Below are 23,315 nucleotides of genomic sequence, written 5' to 3'. Positions count from 1 at the left end.
TCAAAAAAATCCCAAAACAAACAATCCTATCAAGATTGAGGTCAGGACATACAGCTTTACATAAAACAATGCATTTAATGGGGACACGTGTGGCTTATGAGAAGAACAGGTCATCTGTCGCCGACAGAAACACTGAGAGAAAAGTTAAAGAATGAAATAAAGAAATGTGGAGTGGGAGTATTGGATCCTGATAATCAGCATTGAGGAAGGACAATTTGAAACCTTGTTTACGTTTTTAAAAGAAACAGGGTTAATAAAGATGGTTGAATGGATTTGTTTTGTTGTTGGGGAACTTTGGGCCCCATTCCGGTCCAGTAGGGGGCGGTGATGCGTCTTAACGCTGAACGTCGTAGCCATTATACTGAAAAAGAAGGAGAAGGAAGAAGAACCTGATTGTCGGATTCAACCAACATTTCGTTGAGTTGTACGGAGAAGCATCGCGTATCCACGTTTCTCTTGCCTAGCGGAGCGTGATCCACACACAAGGTAATGTAAGGACGGTAGTTAACTCCACGCAGCTAGCATGCCGACACCAGCACTGTCACAACTTTTGTTATTCCTTTGATCAGGTGTTTTCATGAGAAAGCGACACAATAAAGCCTAATGTGGCTAGAAACGTTGGGGTCCAAACCTTTAGTTTCAACCCTGTCAGAGGCGTGTTTCTGACTCCAGGGACGGGTCTATGTAGATCCTAGATCTCCTGTTCACCTTAGTGTTGTTACTATTACACAATCTAAATACTGCCATTTCTCACATGTACAGATCAAGTTAGCTCTACATACAACTGGTACTGGTCTGATGTAGTATCACACTAATACACAATCTAAATACTGCCAGTTCTCACATGTACAGATTAAGGTAGCTCAACATACAACTGGTACTAGTCTGATGTGATATTACAATAATGCACAATCGAAATACTGACGGTTCTCACGTACAGGTCAAGGTAGCTCAAAATACAACTGGTACTAGTTTGATGTAGTATTACACTAATACACCATCGAAATACTCCCAGTCCTAAGTTTTTATGTAGCTCTTGACTCTACATACAACTGGTACTAGTCCGATGTAGTAACATTATCAAATCTAAATACTGCCAGTTCTAACCTTCACAGAGCTATGTCACAGCTCTTCTCATAGACATAAGTCCAAGTAGTTGGACCAAACGGTTGACTTGATCATGCTGTTCAACATAGTTCATTTTGTATTGATAATTGGGGTGTGAGGTTTTGTGTGTTATTAAGTTGTAAGCACTGTATTAATCTCATATCTGAGCAGTGTTATCCATTAGGGTTATTATCGATTAAATGAAAAGACTTTCACCTTATGAATTGTGTTTGTGTTTTCACAGTCGAGATGGATCCTTCTCTGTTGAGAGAGAGGGAGCTCTTCAAGAAGAGAGCTCTCTCCACCCCGGCGGTGGAGAAGAGACACGCCGCCGAGTCCAGCTCACACAAGAAGAAGAAGTCCAAAGCTGATAAAGAGGGTTCATCGGGCTCAAAACAAGGTGGAGGTAAGCACATGTCATTCCTAGCTTCATTTATTTTCTGTTCTGTTTTGGTGCAGCCTATTTCCTGGTGCTGTTCATCCACCTGGACAGAATATGTCTTGCTCTGTGGCTTCAAGAGAGTGAGTCTGGTGTGGCAGACTTATGTGTTTCAGTATTCTCTAGTTCTGTATACTACTTGTCTCTGGTATTCAATAGGCGTACATTACGCGGCAGGGGGATGCAATTGAGCTATTATGCTCATTGTGTTACAATTTACTGAACCTCTTAATTGAATTGCTAATGGCCTTTAATAGCCAGGACCTATATGGGAGAGGGTAGATCATGTATGATGACGTACATACATCACACAAATATTTTCTGCTGCCCAAATAACATCAAGTCGTGGTCTTGGGAATATGATTTAGCCATGTTGTCTATTTAGTGCATGTACGTCAAAGCGTGACCCTCTTTCGGTACTGGTGCATTCTGCTTTACGAGTTTACAATGCTAATGGGTTGCTTTTTTCCATTATAATATAGTCCATGTTCATCCAGCCCACTTAGGTTTTACTATTAGGACATTATGGGATTGTGTTTTTATTATTTAGGAAGAAGGGGAAAAAAATGTGATCATTTACAAAGTGATCATTTTACCATTTATTGGACATGTTGTGTTAAGGCATATTAACACATAGTGTGCTTTAAAGGATAGCTACTTGCATCACTGTGCAGATGGGTTCACTGGCCAGCACACAGTGATGCAAATCAATACGTATTTACCACATTGGCAAGTCAATAATGAGAATACTGGAGTAAACAAATCCACCTAAGACAATTATATTATATATTATTTCTGTTTTTCTGTTTTCTGTTGTTCATGGTTGTTGTCAATACAGTCCATAGAGTGATGCCACTTGAATGATTTCCCCTAAACACAAAAGGGGTTCTCTAAGGATACCTTTTCCCAAGGTGTTCTGTAGTGTCTCAAAATGTTAGGGGCACATGAAGAAAAGAAGGGGCACACAAGCTGTTTGTGTCATTGAATGTATTTGCCCACTGCAAGGTCCATTCCCTAAAGTTATAATACTTTTGTCTCTTTATAATAATGTAAATAATAATAAATTAAACAAAAGTACAAAATATACTTTATCACAAAAAAATCGTCCTAAATTGTATTTTGGGAGCAGATCTCTATTTTTAGTTGCATATAAGTGAAGAGAATGGGCTTCAGTGTGGAGCCCTGAACACACACACACACACACACACACACACACACACACACACACACACACACACACACACACACACACACACACACACACACACACACACACACACACACACACACACACACACACACACACACACACACAATGATCCCATTTGACAGGAGATTTGCCAAATCTAAAGAATGTTTAGCATGTGGTAAAAGTTCTCTATCATCCTGTGAAATGGATGTTTAATAATGCTGTTGATCAATACAAAATTAATTCATTGTGTTAAAGCAACCGAGGTGGAGTCTTTGTATTAATATTTTCTATTTCAAGTACACCAATTTGATGGCTTTAGTTGTTATTACGGTAAAGGTAAAATAGCTCTTTGGGGCTGCGCTTGCGTCTGACATTCTGACATGACATGGTGTTCAGAGGTGCAGCGTTAGCTTTCTTCTGAGGGAGATAACAATCTGTAAATTACCATGCACAATACATAGGCATCAACTCTTTATATCCATTGACTACAGTCTCTGTCTCATTTGCCCATTTAATTGCATCGCGCTCTACCCCATGTCAGCGACGTGCTCTTAGTGCACTACGAACCGCTTCATATATCCTTTGGGGACGGCCTTGAATGCTGTAGTAATGGACGGTTGAGAGCTCCTGCCTCCGGCCCGCCTTACATCCGCCTCCACCTCCCCTTCCCCCCCTACCCCCGACTCCTCCTCGCCTCCACCTCTCCCTCGCCCTACACCACCTCCGTCTGGGACACGTAGCCCGGGCAGTGGCAGCCACTGCAGGAGGCTGGGCTCTCCTCGCGGAGCTGCTGGTGGGTCTTGCCCTTGGCACAGCAGCCACAGTCCAGCAGCTCGTAGAGCACGGCCAGCACGGCCAGGGAGATGACGGTGAGGATGAAGAGCAGCAGGATGACGAAGCAGGCCACGTTCCAGCCGTCGTGGAAGGGGTAGACCTCCTGCACCTGCATGGAGACCCGGGAGAGCAGGGCCACCCCTGGCGGCCACGAGAGGCCGCCGGGTAGGGCCGTGGCGTTGGCGGCTGTGCTGGTGAAAACGGTGGTGCTGTTGGCCATGGCGGTCTGTAGGGGAAGAGGCGCGCAGGTTGTTACTTGTCGGGAGTTTGCGACTTGACCTGTTTTTAATTGGAAGGCCACGGCATGAGGGAACTGTAGAGCGTGTTGGGAGCTTCGAGGGAAGGTGTTTGTGGTTCGGCCACCGGAGGATGGAAATTCAAAGTAAAAGCGGTTATGAGAGTGGCACCATTACTGTCAACGGGGTGCTCGGTAGTTTCTTTGAGTGAGGTAAATGGATCTCTTCAGTGAAGGGAGATTTTAGTAGAATTGATTAACTTTATATTCATGACAGGACCAAACAAAAAGTAACCGCGCACAAATTTGCTTAAGGAACTGTTGGACTTTCAGAGAGATGTCACCCAAGAGTTTTGCTTTATAAGTCAACTGTAATTATGATCAAATGCATATCGTGCCATATCATACCATAGGCTGGATTTAAAAATAATAATAATAATTCTACGTATATTAGTTGTTTGTATAGTATGATACTTAAACCGCACGTCACAGCAGGAGACACGATAACCGCTTAAAGAACATATAACTCACATTCCCTATCCTTCATAATGTCAATCTGTCTTGTTGGATGAAGCTAGCTGCAGAGCAAACGTCCTGATCTGCTCTATAACATGCAGTCCTTTGTGGTGGCCAGCTCAGCTCATGTCATAGCTAAAGCCTTGACAGGAGCTTCCTCCACTTTGCTGTGACATCACAGGACGTTCTTCCCCCCTGTTGTTGAAGAGTTCATGCCTTCAAGCAGAGATTGAACAATCACCTCCTCAAGATCGTACTGCATCCTAAAGCAAAAGGGCTTCAGACGTACACCAATCATGCTTGTATATAGTCCTGAGTAGCTGCACATCAGCGATTGGCTGTCTGAATTGTTTTCATAAACCTTGCGTCTGCAAAGGTACACAAGAAGAAAATACAATGAAAACCCTTGAGGATAATTTAACGATGATTGTCAGGTGTCTAGATTTATTTATGTTGTATTCAATGCTACTGTCTCAGGCGGAAAGAAATGAGGTCTGGACAGGCTTGAAGTGAGAAAGCAGCAAGCCTGTCTGAGTGGCCCCCCCTTGAGTCCTCGCATCCACCCACCCGACGCACTCCCCACTCCAACACCCTCTTCACAGCCGGCGGAGAAGCTACATGGCCTCTCTCTTCTCTTTCTCTCTATCAAATAATGTAAACAACAGACAGGGATGCCTATGACAGAAGGATAGAAGCAACAATAATTTGGGGAATTTAAATTGGAAATTGATTCAGAATCATAGAAGATGAGAATCGTGATTCTTGCGTTAATTGTTATATTTATTTCCCACCATTCAAACTGGCCCTGGCCTCTGAAACATGTTGACGACACACACACTTCAGAAGAAGTGACTAGCGTAGTCAACTGACCCACTTTGCTTGAGTGGGTCGAACAGGAAAAGGAAGATGGGGAGGACCAGTTAGTGAGGTGGGTTAGCTTTTCCTGTTGTATTGAGTTTGCCTGTAGCATTAGCTAATTTCCAGCATGTGCATTAGAAATGTATGCATACCTTAAAGTGTGTGCGTGCGTACGGCCACCCGCCCGCCCGCATGCGGCTGCTTTGATCATTGAATTTATCCCGGCACCATGACGACAGGCTCCCTTCCACCCACCTAGTATGTCTCTCCAGGCTTTCCCCCGTTCCCCATCAGCCCCCCCTCCCTGCTCTCCCGATGAGCATCAAAACACAAGGACATATTGGGGCTATCTGCAGCATCTGCTCTCCCTGGCCTCGTGAAGTCCCACCTCAGCTCTACTACTTAAGGTGGTATGGCAGTGCAGGTCATTCTGACTGCACAGGGGGACTTCCCTTCTACACACACACACACACATACTATACACACATGGCTATGTGTTGGGCTTCATGCATTGGTCAGCCCCGTATTGATTTTAGCTTGGATCTCAAGCATCCTGCTGGAAAAACGACACACTTCAACGCAGATGACAAGGCTTGTTATTTTGAGTAGGATTATGTAAACATATAGTACATGCTACTACATTAAGTCTTCTTCCAAGTCGAGTAATAGAGTGAGGATGGCTTGTGCTCATTTAATGATCGGAAAGGATGTGACTTGTAAGAAGAGCTGTGTAAGAAGCATGACGTCTACACACAGATTGAATTCAGCCTGAATCATTCATGTATTCCGCTTACACTGATCACATACGAATACGCCAACAATGACAGTGCGCCTAATACACAGACTCACCTGTGTATCGGTGCTTCTCTCTCACAAAGGATGATCTCTCCTCTGGTTTGCTCCACCTTTTGCTCTTTTCTTCTGCTCGCCCCCGACACACTCCTCCCGCTCTCAGGCGCTCTCAGGCACTATTCGGCTCGCGCTGCCACTCCTTGCAGCTCTCTGCGTCTCAACCTAACGGAGCAGATGCTCCCTGCTCTATCATTGGTTATGGTTAAGAGCTGCTCCTGCATCATTAGCCAGCTGCCTCTTCAATCAAATCCCATGTCCCGCCCCTTGAGCTCGACATGGCCAACAGAAGCTCCCGCCCACACACACATGAATCATTCAGTAGTCTGTGCCAATCGGCAGGTGTGATTGGCCCGAGGCAAAGCACATAGTCTGCAGGAGGGCAGCATCTTGATTTGGACTCCAGTGGCGAGTTCACTAGGATGACAGAAGTGGCTTGTGATGGCTTGTTTTGGTACACACTGTATGTTTGTGTCTGCATGTGGTTCTGTCTGTACAATGAAAAATATATAAACATAGTTATTTGCTATACCCAATAATAACTTGACTTCTTATCCATCCCTTATTCCAAGAAACTGCATTTTTATTTGAAAATAGTTACATTATACACACAATTAGGGGGAATGTGTAAAGTCCTGACACAGGTTGACCTTCAAAATCATTGAAATGTTTTAATAAATGCATGCATTCTTCTGCAAATGTGTGTTAAAGACCACAGGTTTTAACCCCAAGTTATTTAATTTGTGGGTGGAAGTATGTACCACATTGAAAATGCATTATTTTCAATATTTTGAATTTTGTAATGAAACTTTTTCACGGAGACCAAAAACAAACACAACTGAAGGTAAGCTGGAGCCAGAGGGAATGACAATTATAATGGGAATGTCAAGCCTTGTTGTGGAAAACCTTCTAACTAACAGGAGGGATTGGAGCCACAGCATTTCTTTATCATCTTTCCGAGGTGGAGGAAACTGCCTACTATAGAGGACCGAGGACATGGAAAGATGAATCAATGTTTAATTTGCCTCAAGGCTCTCATTCTTGTCAGTGCGATTCCACTTGCCATTACAATTTCACTCTAGCATTTGTCATGCCTTCAGTTTCTTAATGTTCAAATCTGTATCTGCACATTGCATCACTAGAACGGGTCCAGCGGTTATTCCAAGTTGACAAAATGTAAATCATTTCGAAAACTGATTTGCTACATACTTGCCCCTAATGAATACCAAACAGCAACTTGTAGATGTTAAACCTCTTGTATAATCCCTTCTGTTTTATACATTCAACTTGACGATATTAAACCTCTTGTATGATCCCTTCTGTTTTATAGATTCCAGTAATGGCAGCTTTAACCTCAAAGCCCTCAGTGGAAGTTCTGGGTACAAGTTTGGCTGCCTGGCCAAGATCGTCAACTACATGAAGGTCATACTTCTAACGCTTTGAATGTATACTTAATTGATCATCTGTTTATTGTCTTTCAAGTTCAGGATATGCAGGATTTTAAATTGAATAAATCCCATGGCTCCAGTTCTCTTAAAGGAAACGTTGGGGGCTTGGGGACAGCAATATTTGACATCGGTTCAGAATTGAGGAAGAACGTTAAGCTGCAATTTGTGAAACGTGACGCGATATAACACTTTGGGGCAGCACATCCCATAATTGCGGGTCTTCTAATAGTGCTTGGTTTGTCACTGACATGCTCCGATTTGCTTGTGTTTGATAATATCTGACAACTTTATCAAACGGATCCCAATACAAGGGTTGCTTATCCCTGGCTTGATCCGGTGTGTTCGTTATTGTGCATAAGCAAGTCTCGATCACATTGAAGTCTCGCTCAATACTGGCATTAGACCAATGTCTAAGGTGTGTATGTAAAGAAATCCCTGCGTCTTCCTTCAATGCGTGGCCAAAGGGGCCAGTAATGAAAAGGACGTACTGATTCTTACGAAAAAGTACCTTTTTATTGCACATGATTTTGTTATGCTAAATCTATTATTTTAGTCTTTACAGCCTGACATTTTTACATCCCGTCATCTTCAGTGTTTTAGGATCAAAACAAAATGCTTTTCTCTTGTTGTGTCAAGTCTATGAGTCACTCCTGTCCTCTTTGTAACATTTGGTGCATGATAACAGCTTGTGTATCACTCTGATGCTCTGTTTGAAGTGATCTCCCCGAACCGTACTGCCTAGCTGACTCATCCTCTCCTGCCTTGATTACAGCTCTCACTTTGACACTACTAAATGCTCTTTCCAATCCTTTTGAAAATATCTCACCATTTGAGTTTTTAAAATGTTATGCTTTCTAACCAAGGTTGCACATTTCTCTGTTACTCAAATACTGTCAAGATAGTTAGAACACCTGTCATGTTCTAACTTTATATGCAATCTTTTTTCAACCCTTCAGCCCAATCTTTTTAACCACCACATTAAACACTAAAACCAAATGCATGATTTTAATGTTGCCCTTGTTTTTCTGTCTATTTCTGTCCACTCTTAGACGAGGCATCAGAGGGGGGACACACACTTCCTCACCCTGGAAGAAATCCTTGATGAAACCAAGCTGTTGGACATTGGCATGAAGCAGAAACAATGGCTCATGTCTGAGGTGTGTGCGTGCACGTGCGTGTCATGAATCATCAAAGACAAAACAGCATACATGACAAAGGGATAGCGTTGGAAAGGTTGAAATTATCAGTCATTTTAAACCAAGAAAATGGTTGCAACAAAATGAAATCAACCCATGACCTTGGATTGTGAGACTCATCCCCCAGTTTCCCTATGCCAATGCTAGGCCTTAGCCAACAACCCAAAGATCGACTCGCGAGACGGGAAGTACGCCTTCAAGCCCAAGTACAGCCTCAAGGACAAGAAGGCCCTGCTTAGGCTGCTGGACAAACACGACCAGCTGGGCCTTGGAGGAATCCTGCTTGACGATGTGGAGGAGGGGCTCCCCAACTCTGCCAAGGCCATAAAGGTACCCTGAGCCCCCTTGTGTATAATGCACGTCATGCATCCGGCCTTTAGCAAAGGCAGGTGCATAGGCTTCAGAGTAGATACGGCTGTGTTCAGGCAGCCTGGTAACCCAGAGCAGTTGGTAGCTGTGTCTGTTAAAAAAATACGAATGAATAGTCTGGTAGAATTGTCTAACCAGTCTGATAAACCCATTGTGCCCCTCTACAAAATGATCTCATGTTTATATGAAGATATATAAACCATCTTGTATCATTATTGTATAATTTTTATACAGCCTTTCTACATTGACAACAAACAACGAAAATCAAACTATTAAATGTAACTCTATTTTTCAACTGGCAATAAAAACCCAACAGACTCGCTATTCAACTCACTAGTGTGAAGTCCCCTCCAGATTGTTTCCACTCTCTGCTAGCGATGCCCGTAAACTGACTTCCAACTGACAGACGTCACACAGGCGACATGGTCTGAATCTCTGAATGTTATAAACGTTCTACAAGAGGTCCCTTTTCATTAAAGTATGTATAAATGATGTCCCTCAGACATTGGGAGATATGATCACCTTTGTGACCAGACCAGACAAGAAGAAGGTCTTGTTCTACAACGACAAACACTGCCAGTTCCTGGTCGATGAAGGTGAGCATCCGCTTGATTTTATTTCTCAACTGTTATATAAATGTTAATCGAGTTTCCCCTTGTTTGTTGCCCAAAATAGCAAGTCAGTGTACTATACATTGCAACCACTAGCTAATGAAATCATGAAGGATCAATACACATTCCTCCAACATTTGGCCATCTCCCAAGGGCAGGTCTTCCTGTTTACAATGAAGATCATGCAACCATGCACTTCTGAAAACCTTACCGTCTAAAGTGCTTTGCACATGTCAAAGTGTGGGGTAAAATCTCAGACTGTATATGATCCTTCTACACAATGGCATTCACACCTGTTCCCTGTGTCCATCTCAAGAGTTTCAGAAGCTGTGGCGGAGTGTTCCCGTGGACTCAATCGATGAAGAGAAGATAGAGGAGTACCTGAAGAAACAAGGCATCTCCTCAATGCAGGAGACGGGTCCAAAGAAAGTGGTCAGTGTTCCTTCTGTCTACCATACCATATAGCTGTTCCTCTCCATAAAATATTTTAGACAATGAATTCGCCTCTCCATAACATGGATGCACTTCTCCATGACATAACATAAAATTTGAGTTGAGCTTTGAGTCTAAATCAATTGCATTTATGTGCCTATACTTGGGTGTTTGGATGTGACAATAAAGTGCTTTGGTTTCCATGTCCAGTTACCAGTGCAGAAGAGGAAAAAGCCCGGTGGACAGAAGAAGAATCGCTTCAAGACTCACAACGACCATTTGGCTGGAGTGCTGGAGGACTACTCAGAGGGTGTGCCAGTGAAGAAGGGACAGAACTAGCGCTGGCTGGCTAGAGAGCAAGAAGGCCGGAGCTTTAGCCCAAGGGATATTGGCCTTATGCGCCTCTACAACCCAGACTGTTGAATTGTTCTAAAGTGTTGGTTGGTGGTTTTATTGTTACTTTGAGTTTATTCTTTATTTTGAATTATCAAAGTTCCCGATTGCACTTATCGATCCCATCATTGCTTCAATGATCGTCGATAATGGACTCAAAGGATTGGATTGTGTTAGCTTTACACAAGACTTACTGCATAACTACTTTCCTCATCGGGATACTCCAATGACTTGATAGTAAAAACACAAACCAGAATACTATGGAGTTGAATTGTGGTTGACACTGCAGTGGTTAGAAAAGTCAAAAGTTCAGAAAGGTCAAATGTTCAAAGGACACGGGGACCAATTTGTTGTAAAAACTAGTTTAAGTATGCTGCATACTACACTTAAGTACTGACCATTTGTTTCATTTTTGAATTTGTATGCTTCAGATAAAGGCAACTGCTCATATGGGCTTATGTTTCATTTTACTGCATGACCAGTTTGAAGAAGCCAATAATAACACCACTTACCTCCCTCATACAACCCAGGATATATTCAACATGTAACACTTCAAGCTGTACCGTTACCCTTCAAAAATAGGATCTTAATTGTTTGAAAATGTGCTTTAACTTTCGTTAACCTCTTCATAGCTTAAACTGCAGTAATTTATTTCTATGAAATAAAACCAAACCAAATTTTAAGCATTTAATTAGATATATAAAATCTAAGGCATTGGAAGAGAAATTTCTAGTCAAACAAGTAGAAAATATTTGTTATAGCATTAACAAAGGAGAGCATCAACTACCAAAGCAGCCTGAATTTTCAGTACTATATACATTTGCACTTTGGGGAATTTAAGAAGCCTGTTATAGTTTTATAAATAGATCCGACATTCCTAGTAGTTTGTTTTAGCTAGGGTTCTGGCTAGCCTTCACGGTTTTCTTTAAGTGGTGGTAGTTGGGCAGAATCTTCATCAAAAAGTCCAACTGGAGGGTCTGGGGCTGTAGAGGAGGCAATATGAACAGAATGTTGACGTACAGCGCATACATCCATTGCAAAACAAATGGAAACCCAAAACATTGGCGATTCTTTTTTTGCGCGTTTCAAGAAAAACACTGATACTTTTGTGTTGAATCACTGCATAAACAAACATTCAAATCCACTTTGTTGCCTCATACTTGGTATGCACACAGTATCATTGCAGTTTTCATAAGGAAATGCATATAGCGGGCCCCTTCAAATAACTGATTACTAGACAATGGAAGGAGGTTAAAAAGTACAGTAATTTGTCCTCAGCCATCCTCACGGGTAACCGTGTGGGTCTCCATAGTGACTTTACTTCACAAATGATCATACAGCGCTGGGGAGACCCATATGTGGCAAGTCTTTATATTACTTCCCAGGGTATTAATTAAGTAGACGTTAAAGACTTAAGACATCCACACAAATGTGAAGAATCTAAAAAGGAGATGCATAGGATAATAGGATGGGATACCTGCGGTCTCTCAGTTTGAACCCTCCTCAGACACCCAGAGCCATAGAGGACCGTGTTATCAGGGATGACCTCACAGGTGTTAACTTGGCAGAATGCACCGATGATGCATCCACTGGTAAGGATAACATTTCTACCCACGTCAGCTAGACACCAGGAAAGAAGAAAATGTAGTCAATGTCAAAATGTCAAATATTACATCCAAATATTTGTATTTGACTTTTCCTTCCACTTTACACACCTTTAGATTCGATGACGTTGTTGTCCCCAATTTTCAGGGCTTGAGATACTACGGGTGATTGGTTAAGGTAAACTTCACTCATCTAGGATAACTCACAATTTTTGAAGGCTGCACAACCTAAACATGTATTGGTATTGTGAATTCAAAAGGTTTTGGGTCCAGGATTTGGTCCCTCTATGATAACATAAAAGGATACCACATCCAACCTCGAAAACATTGTTAATACCGATGGTCATGGTCTTTGGTTCAACTCCCTCAGAGTCAGGTGTGATATTTTCTGGGTAACTAATGGACGACCAAGGAAATCAAACGGACAAGTAAGGATCGAAGGGCATGTAGAAGGATGAAGATATGCATGCACCGTACCAATACTGGCTAGACAAGTCGACAACACAAATACAACAAATTACCTATTAATAATCAGAGCCTGCTCCTCTATCAAGTTCCCTTCCCCGATCACGATGGGCCCGGCTTCAGCAATGATCCGTGCTTTGGGGTGGACCACTGTCCTAGGTCCTACGGACACAAGACAATACATCTCACTGTGGTTCATTTTTTAAATTGTGGTAGGGATCATAAAGCAAGATAAGCACAAAAATAAATGAAGGTACAATGCCCATTACCAATCGTAACATCTCCTCTGATTTCACTTTCGACACACACAACTGCTCCAGCAGCTATTTTGACGCTATGGAAGAGAGAAAGACATTGTGGGGGTTAGATTATGTGGAAAGACCATGAAAGTTTTGGCTAATGCTACCGTTGCACACTTAGCTAGTGGAGCTAACTTAAGGTTACTTTAGCCAAAGAAACGTTTATCGATGTCAGACTTTTCAGTCCGTCAAAAGTATTCCAACGAATAAGTGTAGCGATAGTTATGGAGAATAAGTTACCTTTTCTGTATGTTTTGTTTATCTGTCATAGTGAAAGATTCAGGGAGGAGCACTCGGATATCGATGTATATTTCTCTACACCGTAGCTTGTGCGCATGCGTTAGACTTCAGCCCTTTTGAAGCAACTGTTCACACGAATATTTGCTGAAAATTTTAAATATGTATAAATATATTGAATAGTTAACATATATTCTCACATAATTTCATTCGACTACTACTATTCTTTGGAACAAGTGTAAACTGACCACATAATGAGTGTAAGTGTAGTTAAGACACAAACCCTTGACCTGTATGTACTTTGTACCTTCTCTCTCCCACTACTCTTTCAAAACAAGAAGGGACCGGAAGAGGCTGATGTACAAAAGGAGAAAAAAGGCCAAAGTGGAGTCTAATAAGGGCTCCGAGAAAGAGAGCCGAGAAACAGACCATCAGAGACCTGATGTTGTTAAGATGATGCCCCGACCACAGAACCGTGCGTCGCGTTTCATCCCACTCATTGCCTTGGTCGTAGCCATCTGTGTGGTTCCGCTAACAGCTGACATATCTTCATGTAAGTATCGCACCTTCTAAATCACTGGTATTGTTCCTTCTGCTAACATTAGTAGCGACCAAATCCATCTCTCTGAAATCCTATTCCAGACATGTGAAAGATAGACCCAACTTTGAAAAGTCTCACAGTAATCGCTCAGGAATGTCATGTTTACAACACTAAACAAACAAACCACAAATAGTCTTAAATCATACATTGAAAGATTGGCATGATTGGGCGCAGTAAGTGGAGAATGTTCAGTCTTACGTCTTTGAATGTCCCTCCAAAGGAATAGTTAATCTTCTTCAAAGCCCATTGATCTAGCATGTGACCACGGGTCCCTTGTTTCACATGCCTGTTTATTGACAGTAGCTTTCTGCCTAGCCCCTAGCCTTAACAGCTTATTTTCAGTTTTCTTGTTTTGATGATCTAGCTAATACATGCCTCACCATCTTAGATCGATGAGGTAGGTTCAGCTTCCTATATAAAAAGCAGCCATTCAAAACTTGCACCATTGGTTGCCTCTTTAATACAACAGACAAACTAGCAACTAGCAAACTAGCTGAATTTAAGCCAGACTGTGTCTGTGTCTTTTGAAAACACAGTGGATTCACACTTTGGTGTGGTCTGATGAAGATGGTTGCATGAGATATCTTCAAGTGGAGTTATCCAGCTGTAAACTAACAGATGTCAATTGAACGGATTATCATAGTGTGCTGTTCTTTCCATGTATTCAGCTTCGCTTCCACATCGTAAATCAATGTCGCTGAAAATGGATGAGGCATTCCTCAAGGTCAACAATGAGTTGGAGACCAAATTGGTGGTGTCTTGGATGTCCAACCACTGTTATCAGGTAGGCGTATTCACATTCAACGCCCTATATAGGACTAAGAACAGATTTGTTTTTGACTGAGATTAATTACACATATATGGACAATCACATATTTGTATTAATGCTGTCAGTGATGATCTTGATGTTGGTGTAATCATTGCTATTGTCGGTCTCTGTCAGTGCTTGTACCAGACCTTGGGGCTGGTTCCTGCAGGTCCGGGCCCTGGCAAGTCCAGCTTTGTAGACTTTATAGTGGGTACGCGGCATGGCATCACCCTGCAGCTGAACAACTCAGATCCCAATGTGGAGCTCTGCAGGTGGGCTCAATACATGTAGATACATGTTCACCAAGGTTTTTGTTATAAAATGCTTATAAGGTTATTTATTTAAATAATTTGCATGACATTAACAAGAATAACACATATCAATTATTTCATTCAATGTTTGATGTGTATACTATTTGAAGCAATTGTCTTTCAATACATTTCCGATAACATTGGATTTGCTCAAGAGGTTGTTTTTAATGGCTGGGTACCGTGACTGACATCTCTTCCTCAGGGTTCCATTCTCATTTGGGGAGCACGGCAACTACTCCCTCTGGGTGAAGAACCAATCAGTTTCAGCAGTGAACTGCTCCATGGTCACTCACTCAGACCCGGTTAACAGTTACCTGCGTATGTTTTGTCTATTTATTCCTCAAATTCACACTGCATTCTGCTGTCTGATTATGATATATGATGTATTACAATTGATGCGACACTGTATGACATTTATTTTATTTTATTTTACTAACTATAAATTTGGTGACGTCTATGTTCTGAAATATATACATTTGGAAAGTAGATTTTCTGAAATCTGTTCTTTCCACAGCAATCTTGATAGCATTCATCGTGTTGGCTGGACTAAGCATGCTGTTAGCCATTGGAGGTGCAATAATAAAGTAATTAATTATCCATCTATTACAGTATTTATTTGCATTACATTTGCTGACTGGTGTTTTCATCTGTAAAAGTATTGCAACATGTGACACTTTACATATGTAGCCTATACTAGCCTATGTTAAGTAGACTCTGTGGCCCCTCTCAGTACTGCATTAGTTCCAGTGTGCTTTAGACACTGTGTTGCTGGTTGCATTGGCAAAGGAACTCATTTAATTATTTTTTCCCAGGCTAGATGTGGTCAGGGGTTTGCTTCACAGGCTGAGCAATTCCATGGAAACAGAGAGGCTCATCAACTCGGTGAGTTGTCTGTGCATGTCGTGTGGTCGGTGATTGGTTATCAGTGTACTTGCTTTGATTGGATGGCTGGTAGCCCAAAGGGTAAAGGAATTAAGGATGACAACGGATTAATGAATGAAAATGCTGCATTATTTTATACCCATGGTTTAAGTAGCACACAAACATGGATTCGATGAAACGGCGGAGGGACATTTCTGTAAACCTGCCATTGTTCACTGGCTAACTTACATATTTCTTCATGCATGACTCGGATGGAAAAAGTGCATGACACACATGACTAAAGGCTTTAAACGGCTTAATCATGCATTTCCATGTGTAAATGCGGCCCAAGAGCCTTGCGTCTCATATGAATCTTGTTCGCTCTCCAGGAGCTGGGATCACCAGGCCGGCTGGTGGAGTCGAGCAACGACAACATCCTGCCTGCACCAAGTGTCCTCAGCAGAAGGCTACGATCTCTGGACACATTCAGAGGGTGCCTTTGTCTACCACATGCAAAAAACCACACCAATGATGATTGCCATTATTGTTTAACATCACATGATGATTGTTATGATCTGCTGACAATCCTGTTATTATTAAGGAATGCGCTGGCCGTGTATTCCCATCATCTTTCTAGATGTATGTAACTTATGTAATATATAATAATAATAGTGGTATAGTAATAACCTGTAACTTATTTGTAGCTACTCCACCTTACCCTTTTCCCTAAAATTACTTGAACTATGTAAAAATCTATCTATAAAGAATACAACCTTACAGCTCAATAAACCCCAGGATTTGTCCAATATTTTGGTATTTTTTCAAATTATGATTTGCCAGTTTTTCCAAGAACAGCGGGCTATAATGAGAATAGGACGTACTGCAGTAGTTTAAGCGTGGTTTGTGGCTTAGTTTGCATATGCATCTTCACATTCCGAACCAAATGCTGTTTAGCAACGCTGTGTTGTATCTGCTCACCCAGGATGTCCTTGGTCGTCATGGTGTTTGTGAACTACGGCGGAGGGAGATACTGGTTCTTCAGACACGAGAGCTGGAATGGCAAGTTATTGTTGAACTAACTAGCTTCACTCTCAGTACCTCTCCTTTCACTTTGATGCATTGAGTTTATATTTTTTCATTATAGGTCTGACTGTTGCTGATCTGGTGTTTCCATGGTAAGCTTATACATATTTAAGTAATTTTCAGCTTTTCAGAAAGATAATCAAACTGAAAAAATGTGTCCTTCTAAATCTGTTGTCCATTTTTAACTCTGTTTTTAAATGATTTCTACCCTCCTTCGTGGCCCTAGGTTTGTATTTATAATGGGGACGTCCGTAGCCTTGTCCATGAACTCCCTGCTTCGTTCAGGCTGGTCTCGCTGTTCTCTGCTGTTGAAATCAGTTTGGAGGAGCCTGCAACTCTTTCTCATAGGAGTCCTAATCATCAACCCCAACTACTGCCTGGGCCCCTGTAAGCAGCACACACACAAGCACACACCGATGAGCCTCATCAGGACACTGCACACTTGTGGTTTCATAGAGTTACTACATATTTTTGAATTACAGATTTAGTCTTTTTAGCACCATTGACTAATAAACTAGTCTAGTGGCCTTGTTATAGTTGCTATTGTTATTGAACTGCATCTCTTTCTTTCGCTTCATATTGGTTAAGAACAATCATGTTGCTGGAACAAGGATCTGTCAGGGCATTATTGGCAATTGACAGCGAACGCAAACTCTTAACAGCACTAGTACATAGTAAAACACACTGTGTAGACTATAATGATAGAAAGAATCACTTCCTCTATTCGGTAGAATAACAAAACCGGAAACGAGGCGATTCTCACTCACCTCACTTTTCTGAACTATCTTCCCCCAGAAGTTCTGCTATAACATATGAAGGCTGTATCCGAGACTACTTATAAACTAACTATATATTTTCAGATCCTTCTATAAACAACCACTAATAATGTTCTAAAAATGATATCCGTATGAATATTATTGAATAATATTACAATTAATATTATTATAGTACAATAGTCCAAAGATGATACAGTTAAAAGATAACAGGGCCTAGTATATATTTTAAATTAATTGGTATGGCTCATGATTAAATTTTCTCAGTGTATGATCTCAAATCACAAACACTGCCACTGAGCTGTCTGTAGTGGAGGCAATTGCTGTCCCAGAAGGATCATAGAACATGTTTGTGTTTTATCTGGTGCAACAGTGTCTATCTATGGGTGTTTCAATATTTTGAGTAGTCACTCCCTATATTATTAACACATGGAAAATGGATCAGTAGAACATGGTACCTTCGTAAGCATGCTTGTAGGTTATTTACTGAATTAATTTATTAAAAATCCCAGCCCATACAAAGTATGCCTAAATAACCTCTTTCCCCCCCTTTGCGCTTATTTCCCCCTCCCCTGCAGTGTCCTGGGACGGCCTGCGGATACCAGGGGTGCTGCAGCGGCTGGCCGTCGCCTACCTCCTGGTAGCCATGCTGGATTTACTGGTGGCCAGAGTTCACACCGACAATCTCCTAGTGGTCAGTCATAACCTGCGAATACCCTGTGTTTTTACTATGATTAGAACTGCACCAATAAGGGTTTCACACTGGTTTTGCCAGTATTCCCAGAATTACTTTTGTACACATTATTCCCCACGTTATTCTCAGTCTCGGGTATTATTTTTGTTGACTTCATATAAGCCTCTCTTGGGTCATGTGTTCTTGTTACCTCTCCCAGGATGTTTGGTGGTATCCTGTTCGTGATATCTTGCTCTACTGGCCAGCCTGGATTTGCGTGCTCTGCTTGGAAGCAGTTTGGCTGTGCATCACCTTCCTTCTTCCTGTCCCTGGCTGCCCCACGTGAGTGGCCTCTACTCGTGTGTGTGTGTGTGTGTGTGTGTGTGTGTGTGTGTGTGTGTGTGTGTGTGTGTGTGTGTGTGTGTGTGTGTGTGTGTGTGTGTGTGTGTGTGTGTGTGTAGGTGTGTGTGTGTGTGTGTGTGTGTGTGTGTGTGTGTGTGTGTGTCTGTGTGTGTGTGTGTGTGTGTGTGTGTTTTTATTCACTATATATGTATGTCAATAGGATGATTTTATAACATACATCAGTGTTTTGAGTAAGAATACATGCATCCCTCAGTAGCTGTCATCAAGTCCTTAAGTTTGCCTAAGTCTGTCTGTGTGTTTGCCTGCCTGTCTGTCTGTGTGCAGGGGGTATTTGGGTCCCGGTGGAATTGGGGACATGGGTCTGTACTCTAACTGCACTGGTGGGGCGGCTGGATACGTAGACCGTTGGCTGCTGGGGAACAACCACATCTACCAGAACCCCTCCTCACGGGTCAGGAACTGGCAGTCATAATGCACACATTACACAAGACAGCATCACACACCCTCTTTTGGTCATTAAGGCTTGAAGGCTCCGTCTGGCATTAGTGAATCGTTCTGTCACTTCTCAAGACTCCACTCTTTATAAGTGGTATCTTATGTATGAAAGAGAGTCAGATTAGGTCTTCATTTTCTACCCCAAATGTTAAGTAATTATTTATTTTGTATTTTTCATGATGTTGCACAGTAATAATAATAATAATAATAATAATAATGATAATGATAATAATACATTTTATTTGTAGAGCACTTTACATTCAAAAATCTCAAAGTGCTACAGAGTTAAAAGAAAGAAAAAGTGGTTGTTAAAACATATAATATACAGTTGAAGAGAAATAAGCAAAAGGCTTTTTTTAAAAAGATAAGTCTTAAGGTTTTGTTTAAAACAGCTGTAGTCCTTGGGGCCTTCAGGTGGTCAGGGAGGGCGTTCCATAGTCTTGGGGCAACAGCGGATAGAAACTGCAAGCTAACATTATATCGCAGGCTTGATAGCGATATCAACCCTACCATATCATTTTCATAACTGTAATAGCTACTTGGCAAAGCAAGTGACCACAGACCAGGTGTAAATTAGCTGCTAATTGATTAGCCCATTACAGAGGATTTCAGGTTGGAAGAGAATATGCGGTTCATAAGGTTTCCATTTCGATTTTCAATTCCTTCTGAGGATTGTCATCTTATCAACCTCATCAGCTTTGCAGAGCAGTTCCATTTGGTCCTTTATAATGACGATTATTTACTTGATTTATGTTGTTATATAAATGCATAATTCTGAATTAGTGCCATGTAATGATGGCTTCTCTCATCTCATTCAAGGTGATATACCTGACCCACACGGCGTACGACCCTGAAGGTATTCTTGGTAGCATCAACACTGTCCTCATGGCCTTCTTTGGATTACAGGTGTGTAGTGTTAACCATATGTTATGATGATCTATTCTTGAGTACAAACTCATTATGTGTTTTTAATTTTGTGTGTTTTCGGGCGGGATGGGGTTTACCAGGCAGGAAAAATCCTCTTGCACTATAAAGACCTGCACAGCAAGATAATAACCCGTTTCCTCATATGGGCTCTCATATTGGTAAGATTGTGATTATGATGTTCCTTCATTTGTTTAGATAAAGGATCATTGAGTAATATCCTCTAGTATTGTTTCTTTTGACTGACAAGGTGGATAAGCATTACTACGAGTTTCACAAAGTACCTTCTCTGATAGTAAGCGTAGGCTAATCCGGGAGTCAAATGTGTATGCTAATGTCACTATACTGGCCGCACACGTCTCTTGACTTCGTTAAAGATTCTGCTGGTCTCATACAGGGCATATTATCAGCAGTCCTCACCAAGTGTTCCAGAAACCAAGGATTCATTCCTGTCAACAAGAACCTCTGGTAAGGGCACCTTGTTTTTTCACTGGTTGTTTCCGTGGCACGGAGTCTGAGTTTGGCGGAATGAAATTTAACCAGCTCTTACCATAATTTAGACTAAATTTGTCTGCAATTTAATTAGTGAGGTGACGTTTTGATCACCATGGATGATTGTGGTTTAATATAAACCACAATCATCCGTGGGTTATGTACATAACACACTGTCATGTACACCGTCATGTACACTGTCAACAATGTCTGCATGTTAAATGTTGAGCGAAAGTAAGACTCCATTTATGAAATGTGTTATTGCCTCGTCGTCTCCAAGAACGTCTTCTACAACTTTAGGTTTTTGTTTGTTCTTGACATAAAGTATGTAGAGCGGGCCTCTCTAGATGCACATTTTTACGATGTGTGTCCGTGTATCCGTCCGTCCTTGGTAATGCAGGTCCCTTTCCTATGTCACTACACTGGCCTGCATGGCCTTTGTGGTGTTGCTGCTTGTCTACTACGTCGTGGATGTGAAGAGTTGGTGGAGCGGAGCACCCTTCCACTACCCCGGTGAGCTACAGCCTCTACCTCCTAGTTTCTGTTGACGTTCTCCATCGTAGGGGAAGAAGCATGGATGATGCTGGTTCATCATGTGATGTTGTCCAAGAGAACAAGTCTCACTATAAAAACTAGATATTTAGTGTCATATTTAATGTTTATCTATTACCACAGTGGTTGGTTTGATGTCACGGTACCCTGGAGATGATTGTAAAAGCTGCTTATATTAGGGATCGACCGATACAGATTTTTTAGGGCCGATACGATACCGATATTTTTTCATCAGCCTTAGCCGATACGCCGATACCGATTTTCTTGAGCCGATATTTAGAGCCGATACTGCTTTTGCTCCCTCAATCATAAAAATTACACTGATAACAAATGTTACAAGTCTCAATTTAAAAAAAGGAACATTTATTGAACTTCAATATAAAAAACAATATTTAACAAATAGTAAAAACAGGTGAGGTAGAACAAGTAAGAACAAGTAGATGAACAATATTTAACAAATATTAAAAACAGGTGAGGTAGAACAAGTAAAAAAAAAAAAAAAAAAAACTTGGCGAAAAAAATATCGGCGAAAATCAGCCGCGTATCGGCCGATACCGATACACGTGAAAAACGCGAATATCGGCCGATAATATCGGCCGACCGATATATCGGTCGATCCCTAGCTTATATTATTGTTCATGAATATACTGCCTGAGAATGGGCTTAAGTCTCAAGTATGTGTGTACGACCAACATATTCAACAAATACTTTATTGTTTATTCATTTAAGCCAAAGTCATTATTCATTCCAAAAAGTATAAGGTACGTTGGTCAATTTGAGCTAATGGAGCCAATTTACAGCTTTGATTTAAATTGGGTCACAGTTTACAAAACTCATTTTTCTTTATCTATTCTTGTTAATGACATGATAATATTCTGTGAAAGCCTTAGGGCCAGATCACATTAAATAAATCATATGCGACTCTTGTTTTGAGACTGGTTTCAGGTATTTCGGTACTTGTTGAGTCTCGTCATTACTCTCACCTGACATATCACTCCTGTGTCTGCTCTCCCTTCCAGGTATGAACTCCATCCTGGTCTACGTGGGCCACGAAGTGTTCGAGCAGTACTTCCCCTTCCGCTGGCGCATGGCCGACAGCCAGTCTCACGCCGAGCACTTAGCCCAGAACCTGGTGGCTACCTCCTGTTGGGTCTTCATCTCCTACCTCCTGTACAAGAAAAGAGTCTTCTGGAAGATTTAAAGATTTAAAGCCAAAAAAAAGTGCTGTGCAGACAGGTCAAGGACAACCGATAGGATTCCCACATGTTGGATTTCTGTGAGATTTACTGACTTGCAATTGAAAAATCAAAGGACTTCTTCCTTAAAAATCAAAAGATGGAATTAATTTTTATAAATTTCGCTGTATGTATATAAAATCTATATATGTTATGTTTACTTTAGAAAAGAGCTAGACCAAGACTAAATGAAGATATTTTTCAATGACACTGGCCTATGTTGTGTGTGATCATCAAGGAGTGACAGACAAGTCCCTGTTGGACAGCAGAGGCAGCGCTACAACATTTCATGGTGGTCAAATGGTCATTTCTGTTTGATATTTTAGTCTAAAATTGTGTTTTCTCATTCCATTCATTGTAATTTTTTTGCCAAGTGAGCTTTACCTTTTGTTTTATTACTATTTTTTTATTTCGTATTTAGGCATCATATTTTTCATACTTTTTACCACTGCACAATTAGAAATACGGGAACTTTTCACTATTTTGCCATAGCCTATTATACTTCCAAATACAACATTTTAGTTTGTAAAAGTGTTCCAATGGATTGACATGCTATCATTAATGCACACACTGTACACATTCAATTGATTCTATAATGAAAAATTAAATGATTAAGCTCATTCTGTGCTGGCTACATGAAGATGCAAGTGGATGAGGTGTCATATCCCCCTCCACACACACTACGTAGTGCTCTGAGTGACTTGCAAAAAAGTGCTACATAAATGCAATACATTATTATAATTATTCATAAATAAACATGTTTATACCATTAAGAAATACATAAAATGTGCCTTTTAGGACAACTACTTTTATCATGTACTTTGAGTCTGAATGTTTATTTATTTACTATCACCTTATGAGATGTAGAGCCAAGGAATATTTCCCATGAATAAGTGGGTCACTTCTCAATGATCTGTTTTCTTATCTCTTGTCAAGCGCAATAGACATTCTCCATTATATTGGCCTCAGTTCATACTAATCCTTATCCCCAAGTTGCGCTTTCTAGCTCTCTGCTGTAGGGGATGTGTGGTTGGTTTATTGCTCAATAAGGCGTGGGAAT

At 41.2% G+C, this 23,315-nt stretch overlaps 4 protein-coding genes across 4 annotated transcripts; 2 read left to right on the top strand and 2 right to left on the bottom strand.

Moving 5' to 3' along the window:
• Window positions 1–363: 363 nt before the first annotated feature.
• gtf2e2 (general transcription factor IIE, polypeptide 2, beta) lies at window positions 364–10,870 on the top strand. The gene is made up of 8 exons (XM_056585674.1): window positions 364–486; window positions 1,352–1,513; window positions 7,361–7,452; window positions 8,528–8,635; window positions 8,822–9,004; window positions 9,546–9,639; window positions 9,971–10,086; window positions 10,297–10,870. The coding sequence occupies exons 2-8, from the start codon at window positions 1,357–1,359 to the stop codon at window positions 10,423–10,425; spliced, it is 879 nt and encodes a 292-aa protein (XP_056441649.1). The 5' UTR covers window positions 364–486; window positions 1,352–1,356; the 3' UTR covers window positions 10,426–10,870.
• On the bottom strand, window positions 3,451–6,178 carry smim18 (small integral membrane protein 18). The gene is made up of 2 exons (XM_056585676.1): window positions 6,031–6,178; window positions 3,451–3,798 (listed from the first exon to the last, which is right to left on the bottom strand). The coding sequence occupies exon 2, from the start codon at window positions 3,790–3,792 to the stop codon at window positions 3,451–3,453; it is 342 nt and encodes a 113-aa protein (XP_056441651.1). The 5' UTR covers window positions 3,793–3,798; window positions 6,031–6,178.
• Window positions 10,829–13,199, bottom strand: LOC130379084 (dynactin subunit 6-like). The gene is made up of 7 exons (XM_056585675.1): window positions 13,088–13,199; window positions 12,818–12,882; window positions 12,605–12,710; window positions 12,391–12,479; window positions 12,195–12,242; window positions 11,957–12,099; window positions 10,829–11,462 (listed from the first exon to the last, which is right to left on the bottom strand). The coding sequence occupies exons 1-7, from the start codon at window positions 13,114–13,116 to the stop codon at window positions 11,370–11,372; spliced, it is 573 nt and encodes a 190-aa protein (XP_056441650.1). The 5' UTR covers window positions 13,117–13,199; the 3' UTR covers window positions 10,829–11,369.
• Window positions 13,194–23,088, top strand: hgsnat (heparan-alpha-glucosaminide N-acetyltransferase). Its single transcript, XM_056585671.1, has 18 exons — window positions 13,194–13,637; window positions 14,354–14,469; window positions 14,629–14,765; window positions 15,007–15,122; window positions 15,319–15,388; window positions 15,617–15,686; window positions 16,055–16,158; window positions 16,648–16,724; window positions 16,810–16,840; window positions 16,975–17,135; window positions 18,100–18,215; window positions 18,415–18,536; window positions 18,882–19,008; window positions 19,872–19,958; window positions 20,060–20,137; window positions 20,374–20,444; window positions 20,869–20,981; window positions 22,040–23,088. Exons 1-18 carry the CDS (start codon window positions 13,379–13,381, stop codon window positions 22,219–22,221), a joined length of 2,037 nt encoding a protein of 678 aa, XP_056441646.1. The 5' UTR covers window positions 13,194–13,378; the 3' UTR covers window positions 22,222–23,088.
• The last annotated feature ends 227 nt before the right edge of the window (window positions 23,089–23,315 follow it).

The sequence above is a fragment of the Gadus chalcogrammus genome, chromosome 3 (genome assembly GCF_026213295.1).
Source record: "Gadus chalcogrammus isolate NIFS_2021 chromosome 3, NIFS_Gcha_1.0, whole genome shotgun sequence".
Classification (NCBI taxonomy): Eukaryota; Metazoa; Chordata; class Actinopteri; order Gadiformes; family Gadidae; genus Gadus; species Gadus chalcogrammus.
The sequence above is the reverse complement of the archived record's forward strand: the minus strand, read 5'-3'. Positions and strand labels throughout refer to the sequence as shown.